The sequence below is a fragment of the Lithobates pipiens genome, unplaced genomic scaffold (assembly GCF_037356315.1).
Source record: "Lithobates pipiens isolate NorthernLeopardFrog02 unplaced genomic scaffold, aLitPip1_a1.2 Scaffold_16, whole genome shotgun sequence".
Classification (NCBI taxonomy): domain Eukaryota; kingdom Metazoa; phylum Chordata; class Amphibia; order Anura; family Ranidae; genus Lithobates; species Lithobates pipiens.
The window spans coordinates 612,214,178-612,237,973 of NW_027507748.1; the positions used below are offsets into that span (position 1 = coordinate 612,214,178).

At 41.3% G+C, this 23,796-nt stretch overlaps 2 protein-coding genes across 6 annotated transcripts in view; one reads left to right on the top strand and one right to left on the bottom strand.

Moving 5' to 3' along the window:
* Positions 1-23,796, top strand: part of WASF3 (WASP family member 3) — a 676,822-nt gene that overhangs the window by 555,222 nt on the left and 97,804 nt on the right. The gene's annotated exons all lie outside the window — the stretch shown is intronic.
* LOC143984479 (transcription factor SOX-30-like) lies at positions 13,988-20,974 on the bottom strand. The gene is made up of 4 exons (XM_077484636.1): positions 20,745-20,974; positions 18,897-19,058; positions 17,301-17,417; positions 13,988-15,148 (listed from the first exon to the last, which is right to left on the bottom strand). The coding sequence occupies exons 1-3, from the start codon at positions 20,929-20,931 to the stop codon at positions 17,341-17,343; spliced, it is 426 nt and encodes a 141-aa protein (XP_077340762.1). The 5' UTR covers positions 20,932-20,974; the 3' UTR covers positions 13,988-15,148; positions 17,301-17,340.

Below are 23,796 nucleotides of genomic sequence, written 5' to 3' on the forward strand. Positions count from 1 at the left end.
TTAAACATTGTATTTGTGATACCCATCTGTTCTGCAGGACCTCCCCCTGTCTGTCTCTCTTTATATTCTCCCAACCTTCTACACTTAGCCCATTTTCTCCATCCATTCCAAATTTCTTGAGAACCCTATTCGTGCCCTGTGCCTTATCCTTCCCATACAACATTGTAATTATGTCTTTAACAGCATAACATTTCTGAGATTCCTCCTGGGGTTTACCATGTGTCTGGCCCATTTTGACAGTCCTGCCTAGGTGGCGTTTGGATCACTTACTAAGTGTCTCGTTGCCTTCTCCTCCTAGGGTGCCAAAATACTAAAAACCTCTCCTAGATGAGATTTCTGAAATCGAATTACCTTATATGCTAGCCAACTGACAAATATTATGACCAGACTGACGGCTACAACATATACAAGCATTCCTTTTGGTGGCCAAACACATATGACTAGATCTCCGGGCTTTGTGGAGACCTTTATTCCCTTCCCATTACCATGGAATCTCTCAGCATTCGTTTCTTATTCCTGCTTTATCGAGGCAGTCAGGACTTATACTTTCAACCCGTTTTTAGGCTCATGAATCAAAAAGCGTATATCAAACTTAAGTGTCGGACCCCCAAAGTACTCTTACGAGTTAAGGGCGCATTCCGTTACCCATTGGGATGATATATGTTTCAATTCACACCATACAAACAGGGCTTATCTCAGTCACAACAGACAGATGACAAGTAGACAGACAAGAAACAACGGTAACATAAGCCAAAATATTAAGTTCAAGACCCGCTTACTACAGAGGTTGGTGTTTACCTGAAGAACAATTCAGACAGATCAGGTGGGCACAGATCTAAGAAGCACAGAGTTTATAAGAAAATAAAGCTTTTCTTACCTGCGCAGGATTTGTCTGTGGTTCTTGATGTGCCCGGCCTCTTTGTTCCGTCCTTATGTTCGTTCGCCTCTTGTAGTTTCTTTCTGCGGGTCCCTGTTCGCGGCGCCAGAAATGTTAGGTGTGACCTCAACAAGTCACCTATTTGTCAGGTTATGTTACCGTTTCCCAATTGTTAGTTAGAGTTCTTATCTAAGCAAAGAGACACGGAGGTATTCAGTATTTCTGCTCAGAAGTCCGTGCTTAACTCTGACTCTGAGGCTTCTTTATTATCTCTTTTATAGACAGAAAAGGGCAAGCATCAGCAATGTAAAAAAAACAACATTTTGCAAAGAAAAGGCAATTCTCCGGGTGTTATCAGCTGATAAGACAATCTTCTGGGCGTAGACTGCTTTTTAGGGCTGATGCGGCCTCTTCTTGATGAGTCCTTATTTTACTGAGAAGGATAAAGACAGACATGTATTTAGTAAAGACATACTGTCAACCATTTTGTTTCCACATACCTTAATCCTTACATCCCGAACACGGCCGCCGGCGATCGGCTTTTTTTTTTTCTCCTCGCGCTGTCAGCGCGAGGAGGAATACTAGCCGATTACCGGCTCCGTTTTATCACATGATCAGCTGTCATTGGCTGACAGCTGATCACGTGATAAGGGGTCGGGATCGACCCCTTACACGGATCGGTGATCAGGCGAGTCTCACGGACTCGCCGATCACAGAGCGCGCCGCGCGCGCCCCTCAGGGGGCGCGCAGGCCGCTCGTAACCGGGACCACGTCAATAGACGTAGTCCCGGAAATGTAGGTCCGCGCTAATGCCGTCATTTGGCAATAGCGCGGATCTGAAGTGGTTAAAGCACTTGGGCTTTCACATTGGGACTGCAGATGAGGCTTTTTTCAAGAGCTTCACAGGCGCTTTTTTTAACGCTAAAGCGGCTGAAAAATGCCCCAGTGTGAAAGGGGTCTTAGAGCATCAAAAACGGCAATTCTGAATATTATAAAAAAAATATTTTAATTGGGGCCATTGTCAGCCTAGTAAACTGGAAGTGATGTTGTAATGTTGCTTCCGGGATTTTACTTTTGAAACCCGATCAGAGCCGAATCCGGCTTCGTATGGGTCTCCAACCGGCTGACAGATGTTACGGCTGGTGGCTCAGGTCTTTCAGTGGGACGGGAGGCCCGGGAAAGAACAACGCAAGGCAGTGGGAGGGGGGATGTCCCCTCCCCCTGCTTTAGGATAACAGCCAAGCGGCTTTTTGCCACATTGGTTGATATCACTAAAGAGCCAACAGCCCGCTCTAAAAAATGGTACCTGGGTGATGCCTAAAGCTGCAAGTTTTAACCCGGTATAACCTCTTCAAGCCATGAATGCAAATTTGCATACGGTTGATGTGAAGGGATTATATAGCATGGTCAATTCACGCAGTGCATATATACACTATATTACCAAAAGTATTGGGACTTTATTCCTTTACACACACATGAACTTTAATGGTATCTGGACCTTAGTCCGTAGGGGTCAATATTGAGTTGGCCCACCCTTTGCAGCTATAACAGTTTCAACTCATCTGGGAAGGCTGTCCACAAGGTTTAGGAGTGTGTATATGGGAAAGGTTGACCATTCTTTCAGAAGCCCATTTGTGAGGTCAGGCACTGATGTGGATGAGAAGGCCTGGCTCGCAGTCTTTGCTCAAATTCAGATGAAGGGGTACTGTGAATAGATCTGGCGCTATACCTGTATATGAAAATGCCTAATAATGTGCTAGATTAAAAGTGTTACATCAATCCGGTGTACAAGTGCCAATTGTGCAATATATTATTCTAGTATTGAAGTAAAAATGTAAACTATAACCAAAAAAATCAAAAAAGTGTGTATATAGAATATTTGTCGCCCTGATAAATATTTGCCAGCGTGCTGGCTAGAAATGTAAAATTTAGCTTAAGTGCAATGGAAAGCCTAAATTAATAAACTCTAGATCATATGAGTACCTTAAACCTGTGAGCTACTTAATATGTTGGTGATAACTGAGATGAAAATTATACATGTAAAATATGAACCACAAAATTAACCCAGTAGTTGGGTTTAAAGTGCACAGATGTGACAATCAGGTCTATGCATGCAATGATAAAAATGTACAATAAATATGTGATAAATATCAGTACAACAAGTGAAACATGCCAAATATTGGGAGTGAAAAAATAAATAAAAAAATAAAAAATGTGAAAATAAAAATAAAAATAAAAATAAAAATAAAAATAAATTTAAAATGATTGAATATTTGTCCCAAAAAATATATATAAAAATGTATACAGAGAGAAAATCTAAAAATATAAAAGATAAATTAGTAAAAAAGCAAGAAGTCTCTAGTGCAGTGCAATTAATGGGGGATATCCCGTGGGTAAAGGAGGGGATGTGATGGATCCAAAAACTATTCTTCATGCATTGTGGACACTTCTAGGATGTACTCTCACCAGAAAAATAACCCCGTCCGGGGTGGATCAGCCTTCACAGTATGAGCTACTGTGTCGCTCTCTGGCTTGCTTCAAGTGGGCTGCTGAGGATCCCTCGTTATTTCCAGGTGGAGTGTGCCACAGTATATATATATTAAAAGAGAGGACCATCCATAGTGTGATACCGTATGAATCAATTTATTTAAGAAGATAATTAAAACTACTCACACATTCTGGTGGAAGTAATGGCATAAATAGATGCAGTAAAAACGATGCAATGTGAAAGATATGGAAGCGGCTGCGAGCGTTCCGTTCGGCTTCCACGCCGTCTGTATTAGAAGTGTGTATTCGATAGGCCACGCCCTACGCGTTTCGTCACTAGGACGTCATCCGGAGCGGCCATCTTTACACACCTCACGCTCTTTATAGGACACAATACACCTATCGCGCATGCGCGGACAACCGCCGCCATTTTGACTGTGGGAATGCCCATATGTCGAATAGAGCGCGGTGGTGATTGTGTTCATACTATCATCCTATGCAGTATTCTGCCAATTAGCTCACCGACCGTATTTCATGCGGAGCTATATATGTATGCTAGTTTGTTACAATATGATTATGCTGCTCAATAAAACCAGATACAAATTACATATAACATATAAATATAATGAATACAAATTGCAAATAAAACTGATGATAAAAACATGAAAATGAGTGACGTTGTCACTAGGCAGACCGTGCTGTGAAAGTATTACTAGTCAGTCCTAGAACCGATAGAGGCTTTTAGCGGGTAAAATTTGGATTTAATTGTGTAATACGAAGGGAAAGAAAGATAAAAAATGTGATAAAACCATATGTGTGTAATGGATAAAATAGCTGAAAGATTGAGGTGGAAGGTAAAAATATGAAAAAATATAGATAAACTATGAAAATTAAAAATAAAATTAAAATAAAAATAGAGTTGAAGGATTGGATTGAGGTGAGGTAAATAATATTTAATAAAATTAACTTGATGTAGAATGTTTTGGTTTCCCGGCTACCTGAATGTATATATGCAAAAGAGAGGATTATTTCAATGATTAAATGTGCTCTTCTTTGCTTACTATTTTTCTTGTTAAAAATAATGGTTTGGAATATTCGTTAATTGAATAGATAACATTCGACCCTCAGTGTTATAGTTTGCCTTCGACCCAAAATTTGACCTATAAACGTCTATGCTTGTTTCTTCAATGATAGTATAAGTACAAAAATGGTTGAGTATGCCCTTACTATTTTCCTTATTAGAAATAATGGTTTGAAGTGTTCGTTAGTTGAATAGATAACCTTCGACCCTCAGTGTTATGATGTTACCTTCGACCCGAAATTGTTTCTTCCAAAGTAATATAAGTGAAATTGTATTCATGCAATTTTAGCATTATTAGTTGGTGGACAACATTCGACCCGAGATGCTGTAAACTGTATTTGATCAGGAATTAAACATTAAATATATTTTCTTCAATGATCGTATGGATAGGATTGTATTCCTTCTGGGTGTATTAAGAATGGGATTATTAAAAAAGAAGAAGATGTGGAAAATTAATATATTGAATTGAAACTAAAATTTAAAAATTAAAAATTGAAAATTTAAAAATTAGTTATAAAACAATTCAAATCCAGGTCTATGTTCATTCCTGCTGGATGTAAACTTTCTAAATTAAAAATCCACTTTGTTTCATTCTGTGAAATCTTCTTAGTCATGTCTTCACCTCTCCAGTGTCCCTTTACTTTGTCAATGGCATAAAAAATCATTTGGTTGGGATCTTGGTTGTGAAAATCCCTAAAATGCCGTGAGACACTGTGTTTGTCATATCCCTTCTTAATGTTTTTAATGTGTTCACCAATTCTTATATGTAGTTCCCGTGTTGTTCTTCCTACATATTGTTTGCGGCACGGGCATTCTATGACGTATGTCACATGCGTACTTTTACAGGAAATCAATTCTTTTATGGGGAATGTCCTTCCATTGGTAACTGACACGAATGTAGTGGTTTTTCTTTGGGTTTTTTTGCTTTTGCGACATGGGAGGCATTGTCCACACTTAAAAAAACCTTTTAGGTGTTTACTAATTGTTATATGTCGTGGGGGGTCGATCGTGTTTTTAACCAATTTATTTCTTAGATTATAAATGAACGCAGGGTTATTGGGTAATAATTTCTTTAACGTTTCGTCCGTTTTTAAAATTGGCCAGTGTTTTTTTATGATCTTTTCTATTTGTTTATGATGTCTGTTAAAACCTGTGAAGAAGGCCATTTCTATATTCTTCTTATTCCTGCCGGTCATTTTGTCCTCTATTAGTTTTTTCCTCTCAGTTTTCATTATAGTTTCTTTGAGGGCTCTGAGGTAGGGTTCCTTATATCCTTTTTGTGAAAGAAAAAAATCTGCAAGAAGCAATCAAAAAATATGACAAAGAAGTCCAACAAAAAAAGCAGAAAAAATTCAGGAGGGATGTACTGGACTATAAAAATCAGCAGATTTATAAGTGGCAAATGGACACCACTTATACGGATGAGGACAACAACATTTCCATGGGTGATGACCCAGATGAAGACCAAGGAAATGGAGAAGATGCGGAATGGCAACAACCCACTCAAACACCTAATAGAGCAATTAGATTGACAGAACCTTATACACCCAATTACCGAGGATCAGAAACCAACCATAATGTAAACCGGGTCAGAAGAGAATGGGATACTCCTAGATATGTCCCACAACCACACCCGGACCCTTACAATATCCCAAGACATCACAATAGGTACTCCCCCCTTAGAAGACACCCCCAAACTACCCCCTTTCAGAACAGGTATCAAAATGGCCCTTTTCACGGGGGACAAGGACACAGACCACCGAGAAACCCCCCATTTGGACCAAGAGACGGCTGGAGGCCTTTCCGATATCCAACAAGAAACCAATATCAGAGACCTCCGAGGAGGAATGGAGGATGGAAACCCAGGTGGACAGGCCCAGGAAACACGAGAGAAGAATATCCAGCACAACAGGACTACCGAGAGAACCAGGGGAGGGAATACAGACCCCCAAGGTGGGCAGAAGGAAACGAAAGAGGGGCAAAAGAGGAGGCCTCAAGAAAAAGAAGGCGAGAATATTAGGTGAAGGTATATACAATCTAAGCGGGACCACTTTCTGTGAGGAGGAACTTAAAGTACTCGACCTAGGCCTAAAATATGCGCCGGATAAGAATTTGGATAAATTCGAAACCTTCATAGATTTACAAAAATTCATTAGGAAATTAAATATTAAAAAGTTTTTCGCCAACAATACAAATTCAGGGAAAGAGAAAGAACAAACCAATTTTAAACATTCTGAGCTGAGAAATAATTCAATTTTTAACCCCAACCAGCAACAAAACGAGGGAATCAAAGTTTTTAAAAAATTAGTTGAAAAAGACATTAGGGAATTAACAATCAAACCCTCCAAGAAGAAGGGCATCTGGAAGACCATAAAACAATTGGAAAAAAAGAAGGATATAGTCATAAGACCAGCGGACAAGGGCGGTGGACTGGTCATACTTAATAAAATAGACTACGAACAAGAAATGGCCAATCTTTTAAGCATTCCGGACACTTATCTACAATTAAAGAAAAATCCAAAAACGGCATATAAAAACAAACTAAAGAGCTATGTTCAAAAAGGCCTAAACAAAGGGATTCTCAACAAAAAAGAAGCCCAATATTTAATCCCAAAAGCACCAAAAACTCCTGTAATCTACTATGTCCCAAAAATCCACAAGAGTCAAACGCAACCCCCGGGGAGACCCATAGTGAGTGGGATTGACTCCCTTTTTTCAAGATTGGGAGCATATGTGGATGGTTTTTTACAACCGCTGGTAACTAAAGGCAAATCTTACTTGAGAGACAGTAGACAACTGTTGAAGGATTTGGATAACGTTAAGATTGAGGAAAAGGATTTATTAGTCACTATTGATGTCAATTCTCTATACACCAACATAAAACAAAAGGACGGTCTCAACGCGGTAGAATGGGCCCTCCACAGAAGATCAGACTTAAAACAAGAACAAATAGACTATGTACTTGAAGGACTAGACCTAGCGATGAAACATAACCACTTCTGGTACCAAGACAAATATTATGTACAAACTAAGGGAGTTGCTATGGGGGCTAAATACGCACCCAGTGTAGCAAATTTATTCCTGGACCACTGGGAGGAAGAGCAAATTTATGGAACCCCCAGAGAGAATTTAAAAATGTACAGGAGATATATAGACGACATTTTAATAGTCTGGGGTGGTTCCCAAGACGAACTACGGTCCTTTTTGGAAGAAATAAACTCTAATATTTATGGCATCACATTCACTGAAAAATGCGACACTCAAAGCATAGACTACTTAGATCTACAAATTTTTAAGTCAGAAGGATCACTGGGTACAAAAACCTTCTTTAAGGCTACGGATAGAAATGGGTATATACCTACGTCAAGTTGCCACCATCCAAGATGGATAGGCAACATACCCAAAGGGCAACTCCTAAGAATATATAGAAATTGCACTAAAAGAGAGGATTTTGATGTACAAGCAGAGGCTATCATTAGAAGATTTACACAAAAAGGATATAAGGAACCCTACCTCAGAGCCCTCAAAGAAACTATAATGAAAACTGAGAGGAAAAAACTAATAGAGGACAAAATGACCGGCAGGAATAAGAAGAATATAGAAATGGCCTTCTTCACAGGTTTTAACAGACATCATAAACAAATAGAAAAGATCATAAAAAAACACTGGCCAATTTTAAAAACGGACGAAACGTTAAAGAAATTATTACCCAATAACCCTGCGTTCATTTATAAGAAGGCCCCTAATCTAAGAAATAAATTGGTTAAAAACACGATCGACCCCCCACGACATATAACAATTAGTAAACACCTAAAAGGTTTTTTTAAGTGTGGACAATGCCTCCCATGTCGCAAAAGCAAAAAAAAACCCAAAGAAAAACCACTACATTCGTGTCAGTTACCAATGGAAGGACATTCCCCATAAAAGAATTGATTTCCTGTAAAAGTACGCATGTGACATACGTCATAGAATGCCCGTGCCGCAAACAATATGTAGGAAGAACAACACGGGAACTACATATAAGAATTGGTGAACACATTAAAAACATTAAGAAGGGATATGACAAACACAGTGTCTCACGGCATTTTAGGGATTTTCACAACCAAGATCCCAACCAAATGATTTTTTATGCCATTGACAAAGTAAAGGGACACTGGAGAGGTGAAGACATGACTAAGAAGATTTCACAGAATGAAACAAAGTGGATTTTTAATTTAGAAAGTTTACATCCAGCAGGAATGAACATAGACCTGGATTTGAATTGTTTTATAACTAATTTTTAAATTTTCAATTTTTAATTTTTAAATTTTAGTTTCAATTCAATATATTAATTTTCCACATCTTCTTCTTTTTTAATAATCCCATTCTTAATACACCCAGAAGGAATACAATCCTATCCATACGATCATTGAAGAAAATATATTTAATGTTTAATTCCTGATCAAATACAGTTTACAGCATCTCGGGTCGAATGTTGTCCACCAACTAATAATGCTAAAATTGCATGAATACAATTTCACTTATATTACTTTGGAAGAAACAATTTCGGGTCGAAGGTAACATCATAACACTGAGGGTCGAAGGTTATCTATTCAACTAACGAACACTTCAAACCATTATTTCTAATAAGGAAAATAGTAAGGGCATACTCAACCATTTTTGTACTTATACTATCATTGAAGAAACAAGCATAGACGTTTATAGGTCAAATTTTGGGTCGAAGGCAAACTATAACACTGAGGGTCGAATGTTATCTATTCAATTAACGAATATTCCAAACCATTATTTTTAACAAGAAAAATAGTAAGCAAAGAAGAGCACATTTAATCATTGAAATAATCCTCTCTTTTGCATATATACATTCAGGTAGCCGGGAAACCAAAACATTCTACATCAAGTTAATTTTATTAAATATTATTTACCTCACCTCAATCCAATCCTTCAACTCTATTTTTATTTTAATTTTATTTTTAATTTTCATAGTTTATCTATATTTTTTCATATTTTTACCTTCCACCTCAATCTTTCAGCTATTTTATCCATTACACACATATGGTTTTATCACATTTTTTATCTTTCTTTCCCTTCGTATTACACAATTAAATCCAAATTTTACCCGCTAAAAGCCTCTATCGGTTCTAGGACTGACTAGTAATACTTTCACAGCACGGTCTGCCTAGTGACAACGTCACTCATTTTCATGTTTTTATCATCAGTTTTATTTGCAATTTGTATTCATTATATTTATATGTTATATGTAATTTGTATCTGGTTTTATTGAGCAGCATAATCATATTGTAACAAACTAGCATACATATATAGCTCCGCATGAAATACGGTCGGTGAGCTAATTGGCAGAATACTGCATAGGATGATAGTATGAACACAATCACCACCGCGCTCTATTCGACATATGGGCATTCCCACAGTCAAAATGGCGGCGGTTGTCCGCGCATGCGCGATAGGTGTATTGTGTCCTATAAAGAGCGTGAGGTGTGTAAAGATGGCCGCTCCGGATGACGTCCTAGTGACGAAACGCGTAGGGTGTGGCCTATCGAATACACACTTCTAATACAGACGGCGTGGAAGCCGAACGGAACGCTCGCAGCCGCTTCCATATCTTTCACATTGCATCGTTTTTACTGCATCTATTTATGCCATTACTTCCACCAGAATGTGTGAGTAGTTTTAATTATCTTCTTAAATAAATTGATTCATACGGTATCACACTATGGATGGTCCTCTCTTTTAATATATATATACTGTGGCACACTCCACCTGGAAATAACGAGGGATCCTCAGCAGCCCACTTGAAGCAAGCCAGAGAGCGACACAGTAGCTCATACTGTGAAGGCTGATCCACCCCGGACGGGGTTATTTTTCTGGTGAGAGTACATCCTAGAAGTGTCCACAATGCATGAAGAATAGTTTTTGGATCCATCACATCCCCTCCTTTACCCACGGGATATCCCCCATTAATTGCACTGCACCAGAGACTTCTTGCTTTTTTACTAATTTATCTTTTATATTTTTAGATTTTCTCTCTGTATACATTTTTATATATATTTTTTGGGACAAATATTCAATAATTTTAAATTTATTTTTATTTTTAGTTTTATTTTTATTTTTATTTTCACATTTTTTATTTTTTTATTTATTTTTAGTTTTATTTTTTCACTCCCAATATTTGGCATGTTTCACTTGTTGTACTGATATTTATCACATATTTATTGTACATTTTTATCATTGCATGCATAGACCTGATTGTCACATCTGTGCACTTTAAACCCAACTACTGGGTTAATTTTGTGGTTCATATTTTACATGTATAATTTTCATCTCAGTTATCACCAACATATTAAGTAGCTCACAGGTTTAAGGTACTCATATGATCTAGAGTTTATTAATTTAGGCTTTCCATTGCACTTAAGCTAAATTTTACATTTCTAGCCAGCACGCTGGCAAATATTTATCAGGGCGACAAATATTCTATATACACACTTTTTTGATTTTTTTGGTTATAGTTTACATTTTTACTTCAATACTAGAATAATATATTGCACAATTGGCACTTGTACACCGGATTGATGTAACACTTTTAATCTAGCACATTATTAGGCATTTTCATATACAGGTATAGCGCCAGATCTATTCACAGTACCCCTTCATCTAACGTTCTCCACCCCACCAGGTGGATATTAATAGAGGCAGCTCTTACCTATTTTATTAATTTTTTCTTCCCCTATATTTTATATGTGATACTTTTTTTATATATTTTTTATTCACTTTATACATTTTCTACATAAGCTCCATAGCGCAACCTATTACCTTTATTCCTTTGCTCAAATTCATCCCAAAGGTGTTCTATCGGGTTGAGGTCAGGACTCTGCAGGCCACCCCAAACTTGCTCATCCATGTGTTTATGGATCTTGCTTTGTGCAGTGGTGTGCAGTCATGTTGGAACATCCCAAACAAAGTTGGGAGCATGAAATTGTCCAAAATGTCTTGGTATGATGACGCCTTAAGAGTTCCCTTCACTGGAACTAAGGGGCGAAGCTCAACCCCTGAAAAACAACCCCACACCATAATTCCCCCTCCACCAAATGATTTGGACCAGTGCACAAAGCAAGGTCCATAAAGACATGGATGAGCGAGTTTAGGTTGGAGAAACTTGACTGGCCTGTTGAGAGCCCTGACCTCAACCCGATAGAACACCTTTGGAATGAATTAGACATAGACACACTCCTAAACCTTATGGACAGTCCTCCCAGAAGAGTTGAAGCTCTCTCTCTGTGTGTGTGTGTGTGTGTGTGTGTGTGTGTGTGTGTGTGTGTGTGTGTATATATATACAGTATCTCACAAAAGTGAGTACAGCCCTCACATTTTTGTAATTATTTTATTATATCTGTACAGCTTGTATAACAGTGCAAATTTGCTGTGCTCATCTTGGAGGTATGTTTGGGGTCATTATCATGTTGGAATACTGCCCAGCGGCCCAGTCTCTGAAGGGAAGGGATCATGCCCTGCTTCAGTATGTCACAGTACATGTTGGCATTCATGGTTCACTCAATGAACTGTAGCTACCCAGTGCCAGCAGCACTCATGCAGCTCCAGACCACGACACTCCCACCACCATGGTTCACTGTGGGCAAGACACACTTGTCTTTGTACTCCTCACCTGGTTGCCGCCACACACACTTGACACCATCTGAACCAAATAAGTTTATCTTGGTCTCATCAGACCACAGGATATGGTTCCAGTAATCCATGTCCTTAGTCTGCTTGTCTTCAGCAAACTGTTTGCAGGCTTTCTTGTGCATCATCTTTAGAAGAGGCTTCCTTCTAGGACAACAGCCATGCAGACAGATTTGATGTAGTGAGCGGTGTGTGGTCTGAGCACTGACAGGCTGACCCCCCACCTCTTCAGCCTCTTCAGCAATGCTGCCAGCACTCATACGTCTATTTCCCAAAGACAACCTCTGGATATCCTTTTCAGATCCTCAGAGTTCTTTGCCATGAGGTGCCATGTTGAACTTCCAGTGACCAGTATGAGAGAGTGAGAGCGATAACACCAAATTTAACACACCTGCTCCCCATACACACCTGAGACCTTGTAATATTAACAAGTCACATGACACCGGGGAGGGAAAATGGCTAATTGGGCCCAATTTGGACATTTTCACTTAGGGGTGTACTCAATTTTGTTGCTAGTGGTTTAGACATTAATAGCTGTGTGTTGAGTTACCGTATTTTGAGGGGACAGCGAATTTACACGGTTATACAAGCTGTACACTCACTACTTTACATTGTAGCAAAGTGTCATTTCTTCAGTGTTGTCACATGAAAAGATATAATAAAATATCTATAAAATGTGAGGGGTGTACTTGTGAGATACTGTATAAGGCCGCGTACACACGCGCGGACTGTTGGCCCAACTTTGTCCGTCCAACAGTTTGAGCGAACAGTCCGCTCAAACTTAGCATGGACGGACATGGCCACACACGACGAACGAACAGTTTGCTGAAACCGTGCGCGATGACGTGAACGGCACGTACGACGGGACGCAAAATACGACGTCCTATACACTGCATTATAACTTTCGGCTTGAAAATCCTTTCTGAGCATGCGCGGAACTTAGTTTGACGAACAAGCCTACACACGGGCGGACTGTTCGTTGAAACAAGGTTTCAGCGGACAGTTTTTCGGAATTTCCGTAAAACCTTGTCCGTCCAACTGTCCGCTGAAACTGTCCGCTGAAAGCCCACACACGAGCGGACTGTCCGCCCAAACACTGTTCAGCGGACAAGGTTGGGCCAACAGTCCGCGCGTGTGTACGCGGCCTAACTGTTTTTTTCCATATGGAATTGAGGTTGTGCATTGCACACAATTAACCGTTTATTATTTCAACCTTTTACCCAGCAGGGTGTCATTTCAGAACAATTCATATCTCATTTGTTTTGCATTGAAGGATGTAGGATGGTTTTCCAGATAATGACAGGGTGAGAGTCTCAGCTGTTTGTGGCAAACCAGTAAGAGTTCCTCCCTTTTCCGAAAAAAGCTGCAATTGATTTTTGAATTGTAAGACTTCCGGATGGCTCATGAATTATTTTTCACCATGGTTGTAAATAATTCAGTGTCCGTAGCAATTTCAGTATTTTAAACCATACACTCTCTTGAAGTGAGGATTAAAGTGAACCTTTAGTTACTGGGAGGAAAAAAATCCCCTTTAGGTCAGCCATGTACATTGTAATGATTTTAGCAAGGTAGGTATTTTAAGCATAGGTGCTTAGTGATTCTGATAATACTTTACTGTAATTACATAATTCATCCCTTTGTGGTAAAAAAAAAAATGCTGTTCCTTTTTAGGCCTCATGCACACTGGGCATTTAGCTCTGGTGCATGAGGAATTTAGCTGTGGCTGGATGGCACAAGCAAATAATCCTGCCCCATTGCCTGCAGCCTGTCAAACTCAGAGTCTTCCAGCGGCAAATTCTTGCCAGTACCATGACCAGGTAATGCGAATAACCAGCCCAAGTCTAATAAATGGTCAAATTATTTTTTTATTAGAATAATTAACATTCTCTGTAGAACGGATACATGGGACCTGTTCTGCCAGTCATGTTTGAGTGTTTATGATCCAAAGAGGGCTTTTCCTTCATCTGAGACGTTGACGCTGGCGGTTTCCATCAAAAGTCTCTGCGGAGCAGGGTAACAGGCTTTACGTTGGCGGTTTCCATCAAAAGTCTCTGCAGAGCAGGGTAACAGGCTTTACGTTGGCGGTTTCCATCAAAAGTCTCTGCGGAGCAGGGTAACTGGCTTGACGCTGGCGGTTTCTATCAAAAGTCTCTGCGGAGCAGGGTAACTGGCTTGACACTGGCGGTTTCCATCAAAAGTCTCTGCGGAGCAGGGTAACTGGCTTGACGCTGGCGGTTTCCATCAAAAGTCTCTGCGGAGCAGGGTAACTGGCTTGACGCTGGCGGTTTCTATCAAAAGTCTCCGCGGAGCAGGGTAAAGGGCTTGATGTTACATAGTAAGTAAGGTTGAATAAAGACCATCCAGTTCAACCTGTGTGTGTCTACAATTGTCCCTATCCCTGTACATTGCATGCTCACATTGGTCCCTGAGCTCAAGGAGCCCACAATTCAAGGTCCCCATTTATATACTATGACAAATTAACCTATCTGCATGTCTTTATGGTGTGGGAGGAAACCGGAGTACCCGGAGGAAACCCACGCAGGCACAGGGAGAACATGCAAACTCCAGGCAGGTAGTGTCGTGGTTGGGATTTGAACCAGCGACCCTTTTTACTGCTAGGTGAGAGTGCTAACCACTACACCACTGTGCCGCCCACAGTTGGTGGCTTCTATCAAAAGTCTCTGCAGAGCAAGGTAACAGGCTTGACGTTGGCAGTTTCTGTCAAAAGTCTCGGCGGAGCAGGGTAACAGGCTTGATGTTGGCGGTTTCTATCAGACATTTTCGGCGGAGCAGGGTAACAGGCTTGATGTTGGCAGTTTCCATCAAAGTTCTTGGCGGAGCAGGGTAACAGGCTTGACGTTGGCAGTTTCCATCAAAGTTCTTGGCGGAGCAGGGTAACAGGCTTGATGTTGGCGGTTTCTATAAAAGTCTCTGCATAACAGGGTAGAAAACTTGAATGGTGCTTGCTGCTATGGAATGATGGTATCTTATGGGATGTCCAGTTGTGCCTGTAAAATATAAAAAAACAGTGTAAGTTATGGTTGTATGTTGGCATGTGTTTTTAAGTTGCACTGGAATACATTGTTTTCAGGTGTTCCAGTGCATTTTGTTATCCCTTTCTCTTTTTTGTATTGTATGCTATTAAAGAGGAAGTAAACCCTTCCAAACAACTTGGACCTATAGGTAAGCCTAGATTAAGGCTTACCTGTAGGTCCAAGCAATATCTCCTAAACCTATATGGTTTAGGAGATATTTGCCCGAAAATGGGCACCGCTGTCTACGGCGCATGCGCCGTAGACAGCGGCGCGCATGCGCACTAAATGCGGCAAATCCAAGAATGGATTTGCCAAATTTGTCGACTCCCGTGCGCATGCGCGGGAGTGACGTCATCGCGGCTTCGCCGTATGACAGCGGCGGAGCTGCGAGGCGCGACTCCCGTGCGCATGTGCGGGAGTGACGTCATCGCGGTTGCGCCGCTGTGATTCGTCGGAGCTGCGAGACGCCACAAGCAACATGGATGCGGCGGACTACAGGGGACAGCGGCGACTTCGCTGGCTCCTGTGTCAGGTAAGTGACACATAATGAGCTACTATGCGATGCATAGTAGTCCATTATGCTTTACCTTTGCAGGGAAAAAAAGAGGAAGTAAACCCATCAGGGTTTACTTCCTCTTTAATATACATTGAAGAAAATAATCCACCATGTCCTATTTTTTCAGCGCAAACCAATGGAGGGGTGTGAACTGAAACGATAGGAAACAAGGCTATTTCCTTTGTGCCTATATTTAAACTATGTGGTTCAAAGCTGCTTGTGTGAACAAACCCTTAGCCTAGGTTCACACTTATGTGTCGCGATTTGACTGAGGTTTTTAGTGCGATTTCAAGAATAATGTCCAGTGCCACTTCCTGCGGGTTCAGGTACAATTCCAATGTGATTTGTATACAGCTACAATTCTCTCTCTCTGGAAATCAGCTCTAAAAATACACTATAGCCTGCTAGAAATCCCACTAGAATCACAGTCTTTGAACACCTATGCTTTTTCTGTGCAGTTAGTTATGCTAATTAGGATGTATTCAATCCCACCCACCATCAGAGCTGTGCAGGAAGTTACATACTTTGCATAGTCTGAAAGACTACAGAGGGGAGTGCTATAGGCTCTACCAGGCGTCTCAAACTGGTGGCTCTCCAGCTGTTGCGAAACTACAAGTTCCATCATGCCTCTGCCTGTAGGAGTCATGCTTGTAACTGTCAGCCTTGCAATGCCTTATGGGACTTGTAGTTTCGCAACAGCTGGAGGGCCACCGGTTTGAGACCTCTGCTAGCTGCTGCAGGAAGTGTCTGTGGAAGGGACAGTCTGTCAGCAAGAAATAGAGACTGTCACATGGTACAAAGCCACAGCTAAACCCAGAATATCAGGGAATCTGCATACAACACAGCAACGTGGTACAGAGGTATGATCTGTGCAGGGATTGATCATTCTATTAATTTCTAGTAAAAATAAAGTTTCTCTTTCAAAGTCTAACTTCATGCTTTCCCTATACCCCCTCCCCTCCTGACTCCCCAAAAGTGTCGGTGTTTTTTTTTTTGTATACTTTTTCTGAAGTCGTCTGGTGTGACATGCAGGCTTTTCTTTTTCTCCCACAAATACACTATAAATAAAGGGCATCAGGGTGACATCCCTCAACAAACACAGCCATGCCCACCCCCCTAATTTTATAGTATGTTCTCACTATTCAGAGTTAAGTGACACTGGGCATTATTCAACTCAGAAGACTGGGGACATCGTTTGGTGAAATTAGAAAGAATTAGCCTGCCTATGTTACGCTCCTTGTTACCATAAAAGTAAAATTGTAATATTAATGTGATACCTATGTAATCTGTCTATAAAAACCTTCAATTGCATCAAAATAAAGCAGAACAGTTATATTTTGAAAGATGCTGAGTGTATATTTTTGTGCCTGTTCCCTACTGCTGTAGTTATTAATAATTTGAAAGTACTAATCAATATGAGGATAGGAGTAGCCTATCTGTAAAATATCCAGGCCGAGAAGTACTACAGGCAAAATGCTTCATGTTAAAGACAAACATTGCAGCCTTTTGATAGTATGATACAATTGTGTAATTGCCCCCCCATTCACTCCATACACACTTATGACTTACCTCATGGTTGGCTGGGTTAAGGACCCATTCCTGAATATGATCACATATCGCATGGCATGGCGCCATATGCTGAAGAGGAGGTCTTCCTTTTCTTTGTTTCAGGTCCATATTCCCAATCTAAACAAAGAGGCACATGATTATTATTATTATTATTATTATTATTATTACTATTATTATTACTACTTTTGGTCAGTTTCAGGTCTGAATTCAGCCAAAATTTTGTGCTGAAATCAGACCTGAAACAGTGAATGGAGATGCTCCGGACTCTTGCTGTGAGCCACTGTGTTCTCCAGTGTGAACCCAGCCTTAAAGTGAAATTCCAGTCAATTTCTAACTTAAAGGGGTTGTAAACCTTGTTTTTTTTTATTTATTTTTTTAAAACAACAAACATGTCATATCTTCACCTCCACTGTGCAGTTCGTTTTGAACAGAGGGGCCCCTGTCCTCCTCTTCTGGGGTTCCTCAGCAGCGCTGGTGTCTCCTTTCTGCATTGAGTGTCCACATTGGAGAAGCGCTCTCCTTGATAGACACCTATGCAGGTGCGCTCCCGTGTCCTGCATCTGTGTCCATTCACACAAAATGCAGGACTCGGCCCAGCCCCCTGGTGCCGCGTCATTGGAGTTGATTGACTGCAATGGGGGCCAATGGCTGCACTGCATTGCTATCAATCTATCCAATCAGGACAAGAGACTCCAGATAGATCTGGTGTGCTCATTCCCAGACGGTGGATGACTGCGTTCAGGTAAGTAAAAGAATAGAATTCATTAACATGAAAAACCATGAGGATTTATAACCCCTTTAGGAGATATCGTGAGACATCGGCCAGTTAAAAAAAAAAGATCAACATTCGGTCCGTGTGTATAACGGTCTATCGGACGTGCATGCTGGAAAACCATCAGCCGACTGACTCCCAATCAGCACTCTGAGCTCATGGCAGAGAGTGCTAATATGAGTGTTCTGGCGGGGGGCACCCCCCTGTCAGAATACAACTGCTCATTGAGGGGAGAACGCTGTACTAATATAGGATCATTAGTACAGCGTCTTATAAGACTATTCTGTCTACCCTGTAAAGGAAAAGATGTCTATACTTACCTATTCCAAAGCCGCTCTGGTCTGGTCACATGACTGGGTCCCATCGCTGGCTGCTTTGTAGAGGAGGGCCAGCTGACAATGGATGCCCCATAGTAAGCCTGTGGGTGACGTCATCATGCAGGCTCTGCAGCCATTGTCTCTGCCTCTCCTTCACACTGAAGCCCATGCTGGGACCCGATCATGTGACCGGACCGGGGCGACTTCAGTATAGGTAAGTATAGACCTCTTGTCTTTTACAGGGTAGAAAGAATAATCTTAGATTTGGGGTGGAAGTAGGTTTAGGCTTAATTACAATTTAAGTATAATGTATGGCCAGTTAAAGCCTGGTTAAGGAACCAATTTAAAGATCAACACAACTGCCTGCAGCTATCGCAGATTGTCTGCACTTCAGCATTGTTATCCTAGGCACTTTGACCTAGGATAGGTTCTCTTTAATTGTTGGCATAAAATGATACAGTTGTGTAGTGTCAGGCTCCATTCACTCAGTACACACTTATGACTTACCTGTTAGTGGGTTGGGTTGAGGAACCATCCCTGAATATGATACCCAATTTTGTGGCATTGAATAGCCTAAGGACGCTGGTGGATCCATGGAAGAGCCTGGCATGGTTTCATCTGCCGAATAGGATATCTTCCTTTTTTTGATATCTGGTCGATATTCCCAATCTAAATAAAGAGGCAAAAGATTATTATCATGTATAATACAGATGGAGAGAAAACTGGTGTGGAAAAGCAAAATCATCTATTATCAGTCATATACAATCAGAACACCCTACAGATTGGATTTGCATTGTACTTTACATAGATGAATTGGGATTATCCAATACTCATGTCTATTAATTATCTTGGGTAATACCTATATCTGCAGATGTGAAGATCTATAGATTTGACATTATTGTACAATGCAGATTGGAATGTTCTGGCACCCCCCCCCCCCCTTGCTGAGTGCCTCCACAGCAAGTATCTTGCTATGGGGCACACAGGCAGGGTCACTCCTGAGCTGCTGCTCTGTGTGTCTATTCGCACACACAGCCATGGCTCGGCCCCGCCTCTCTCCTCATTGGCTCACTGGTTTATAATTGACAGCAGCAGGAGCCAATGAGGGGACTAGCGCTAGAAGAACATCGGGCTCAGGTAAGTATTAGTGGGGCTGCTGCACGGAGAAGGTTTTTACCTTCATGCTTAGAATGCATTAAGGTGAAATATCTTGAGCTGAAATATCTACAACCACTTTAAAGGAGACATACTTAGAAAACCTTTTCATAGTTAGTAAGGTTGAATAAAGACACCAGTCCATCCAGTTCAACCTGAGTGTCTACAATTGTCCCTGTACATTGCACACTCACATCGGTCCCTACCCTCAAAGAGCCCACAATCCAAGGTCCCCATTCATATACTAGGGCCAATTTTTGGACAGAAGCCAATTAACCTAACTGCATGCCTTTGGATTGTGGGTGGAAACTGGAGTACCTGGAGGAAACCCACGCAGGCACAGAGAGAACATGCAAACTCCAGGCAGGTAGTGTCATGGTTGGGATTTGAACCAGCGATCCTTCTTACTGCTAGGTGAGAGTGCTAACCACTACACAACTGTGCCGCCCGTTTTGTGTGAAATGAAGCAGGTTTGGATTCCACATTGGGAATTTTATTCCACCTTACACATGACTGAACTCTGCCTTTCAGCTAAGCCTTTTGTGTCACCAGCAGAAGAGACGTCTCCATATATATTTAGAGGGTGCAGAGCACATATAACTATATCGAAGCATTGGATTCTCAATACATATATATTGAGGACTTATCTGATGACACCTGAGGCTCAACTAAAACGCTAGTAGCAACTGTTGGGGCTTGTTTACATGAGTTTTGCCCTCTGAAGTGTGATAACCGTGGATCACTTTTCAGGGGGCGTTTGACAGGAGGTGAGGCATTTTGTTGCTTCCCCACCTCCTGTTTTCACCCCTAAAAACATTTTTGCACCCCACATGGAACCCCTAAACACCCTTCAGGTGAACAGGCCCTGTCCCGCTATTCTAAAAGTAGTAAAATATGTTTAGATGAAGATTTGCTTTAAAATGCTTTTTCTTGTTAGTTCATCTCAGAGGGAAATGTACAGATTTCATAGGGAGACATAAAAATGATTGTACAAACGTGGCAACACTGTACTGTGCTATTATAACGATGACATATATTCCATTCTGGAGTTTAGACATGTAATATGTCATGCAAGGGCCAATCCATCAGATAAATGAACTAAGTTTCCTGTACTAATAGTAAAAATAGATTGAATCCATAGGAATATGAATCCTGTAACGAGGGGCCCTGAGGACTGAGAATTGTGTCTGGACCACTTACTTGGAAACTCTTCTGCGTGTCGTCTTTTAATCCGCTCTGCCTCATCATAATAGGGCTGTTTCTGCTCCTCGGGCATTCTGCTCCATTCCTCACCAAGCATGGAACTTATGATGGCAAATTTGGTGCCAGGATTGGCTCTTGACAAAACTGGACGGTGAATTCGGGCCCAAATCATGTAGGCGTTCATTGGGCGTTTCACATTTCCTTTCTTGTTTTTGGAGAAAGCCACATCTGATAGTCCTAGAAAAGAGAAGAACGGGGTTAAACCTGGGGCAGTAACAACTTACAGACAGACTTTAAGTATTAATATCTTTATTAGACAATCTAAAGCTAAAAATAATAAAATATATATTTTTCAGCTTATCAGTCTTTAGATGTAGTGACTGCATTAGTTCCTTTTCTCTGGCCTTGTTTCTTTTATTTTCACCTTCTGATCCCACCAGTAACACACGTCCCTGTCCTGAGGGTGACAACACTCCTCCTGTATATATGGAGGGGGCAGGATTGCCGCCAACCTAGGCTGTCCTCCTACAGACTTCCCCCCTCCTCCCCATCTCCATTACATAGGGAGGCATTCTTATGTCATTCATAGAAGATAACTGGGGAGGCTGACACCATTGTTTGATATATTCATTCATTGCACAGGACAATACAAGGACACTACATTGCTGACAGGATCAGCAGATATTATTCTGTTGATAAAAATGTACTGTGCTTGAGTTGCAAAAACAAAGGCCGTTCACACCTGTGCACTTTTGTCACGCTAAAATTAGCCCTTATGCCTCGTACACGCGATCGGACATTGATCGGACATTCCGACAACAAAATCCATGGATTTTTTCCGACGGATGTTGGCTCAAACTTGTCTTGCATAGACACGGTCACACAAAGTTGGCCAGAAATTTTGAACGTCAAGAACGCGGTCACGTACGACGAGCTGAGAAAATTGACGTTTAATAGCCAATGCGGCTCTTCAGCTTAATTCCGAGCATGCGTGAAACATTGTGCGTCGGAATTGTGTACACACGATCGGAATTTCCGACAACGGATTTTGTTGATCCAGATCTCAAATTTTGCGTGTCGGAAATTCCGATGGAAAATGTCAGATGGAACCTACACATGGTCGGAATTTCCGACAAAAAGCTCCCATTTTCACATTTTCTGTTGGAAAATCCAACCACGTGTACGGAGCATTACAGTGCATTGTGGTTGTAGCCTCAACCATGATCCCGGTATAACCACCTCTCTACCAGGACTTGGATATACAGTGGCCAGTAGGGAGGTGGTTAAGGAACCAATTTAATGATCAACACAACTGCCTGCAGCTATCACATGTTTTCTGCACTTCAGCATTCTTATCTAGGCACTTTGACCTAGGATAGATTCTCTTTAATTGCTGGCATAAAATTATACAGTTGTGTAGTGTCAGGCTCCATTCACTCAGTACACACTTATGACTTACCTGTACAGCCCTATCTGCCTAAAAAAATGCCCAAAGCTGGCCTTTAGGCTGGGTACACACTATTGTGGATAGGATGCGGGTTTCCCTGCATCCAATTTGCATAGCAGGAGATTGTGACCAGCTCACTATGGAGTCGGTTCACGCATCTCCGCAGCGGCTCCAGTGTTTATTTGCACAGGTCCGAATTAAGCCAAAAATTTGTGCTGAAATTGGACCTGAAACGGTGAATGGAGATGCTCTGGACTCTTGCTGTGAGCCACTGTGTTCTCCAGTGTGAACCCAGCCTTAAAGTGAAATTCCAGTCAATTTCTAACTTAAAGGGAGTTGTAAACCCTCATTTTTTTTTTTTTTTTTATTAAAATAACAAACATGTCATACTTACCTCCACTGTGCAGTTCGTTTTGCACAGAGTGACCCTGCTCTTCTGGGGTCCGTCAGCACGCTGGGGGCTCCTCCCTGCATCGAGTGTCCATGTTGGAGAAGAGCTCTCCTTGATAGACACCCATGCAGGTGTGCTCCCGAGTCTCTCATCTGTGTCCATTCACACAAAATGCAGGACTTGGCCCCGCCCCCTGTCTCCGTGTCATTGGATTTAATTGACAGCAGCGGTAGCCAATGGCTGTGCTGCTATCAATCTATCCAATCAGATCATGAGACACCAGTTAGATATGGTCTGCTCATTCTCGGCTGGAGGATGACAGCGTTCAGGTAAGTAAAACGGGGGGGGGGTACTGCAGCACTACAGAAGGTTTTTCACCTTAATGCATAGAGTGCATTAAGGTGAAAAACCACAAGGGTTTACAACCCCATTAAGCCGGGTACACATGGGCTGAATGTCGAGACATCGACCATTTAAAAAAAAAAAATTCCAACATTCGCCCCGTGTGTATGATGGTCTGTTAGACATGCATGCTGGAAAACCAGCGTTCTCATGGCAGAGAGTGCTAATGTGAGTGTTCAGAACACAATAGCTCAGTGGGGGGAGATTGATGTACTAATGTCGGATCATTAGTACAGCGTCTTATAAGACTATTCTGTCTACCCTGTAAAAGAAAAGATGTATATACTTACCTATTCCAAAGCCGCTCTGGTCTGGTCACATGATTGGATCCCATCGCTGGCTTCTTTGTAGAGGAAGGACAGCTGACAATGGATGCCCCATAGTAAGCCTATGGGTGACGTCATCATGCAGGCTCTGCAGCCATTGTCTCTGCCTCTCCTCTACACTGAAGCCCATGCCGGGACCCAATCATGTGACTGGACCAGGACGACTTTAGTATAGGTAAGTATAGACCTCTTTTCTTTTACAGGGTAGAAAGAATAATCTTAGATTTGGGGTGGAAGTAGGTTTAGGCTTAGTTACAATTTAAGTATAATGTATGGCCAGTTAAAGCCTGGTTAAGGAACCAATGTAAAGATTAACACAACTGCCTGCAGCTATCGCAGATTGTCTGCACTTCAGCATTGTTATCCTAGGCACTTTGACCTAGGATAGGTTCTCTTTAATTGTTGGCATAAAATGATACAGTTGTGTAGTGTCAGGCTCCATTCACTCAGTACACACTTATGACTTACCTGTTGGTAGGTTGG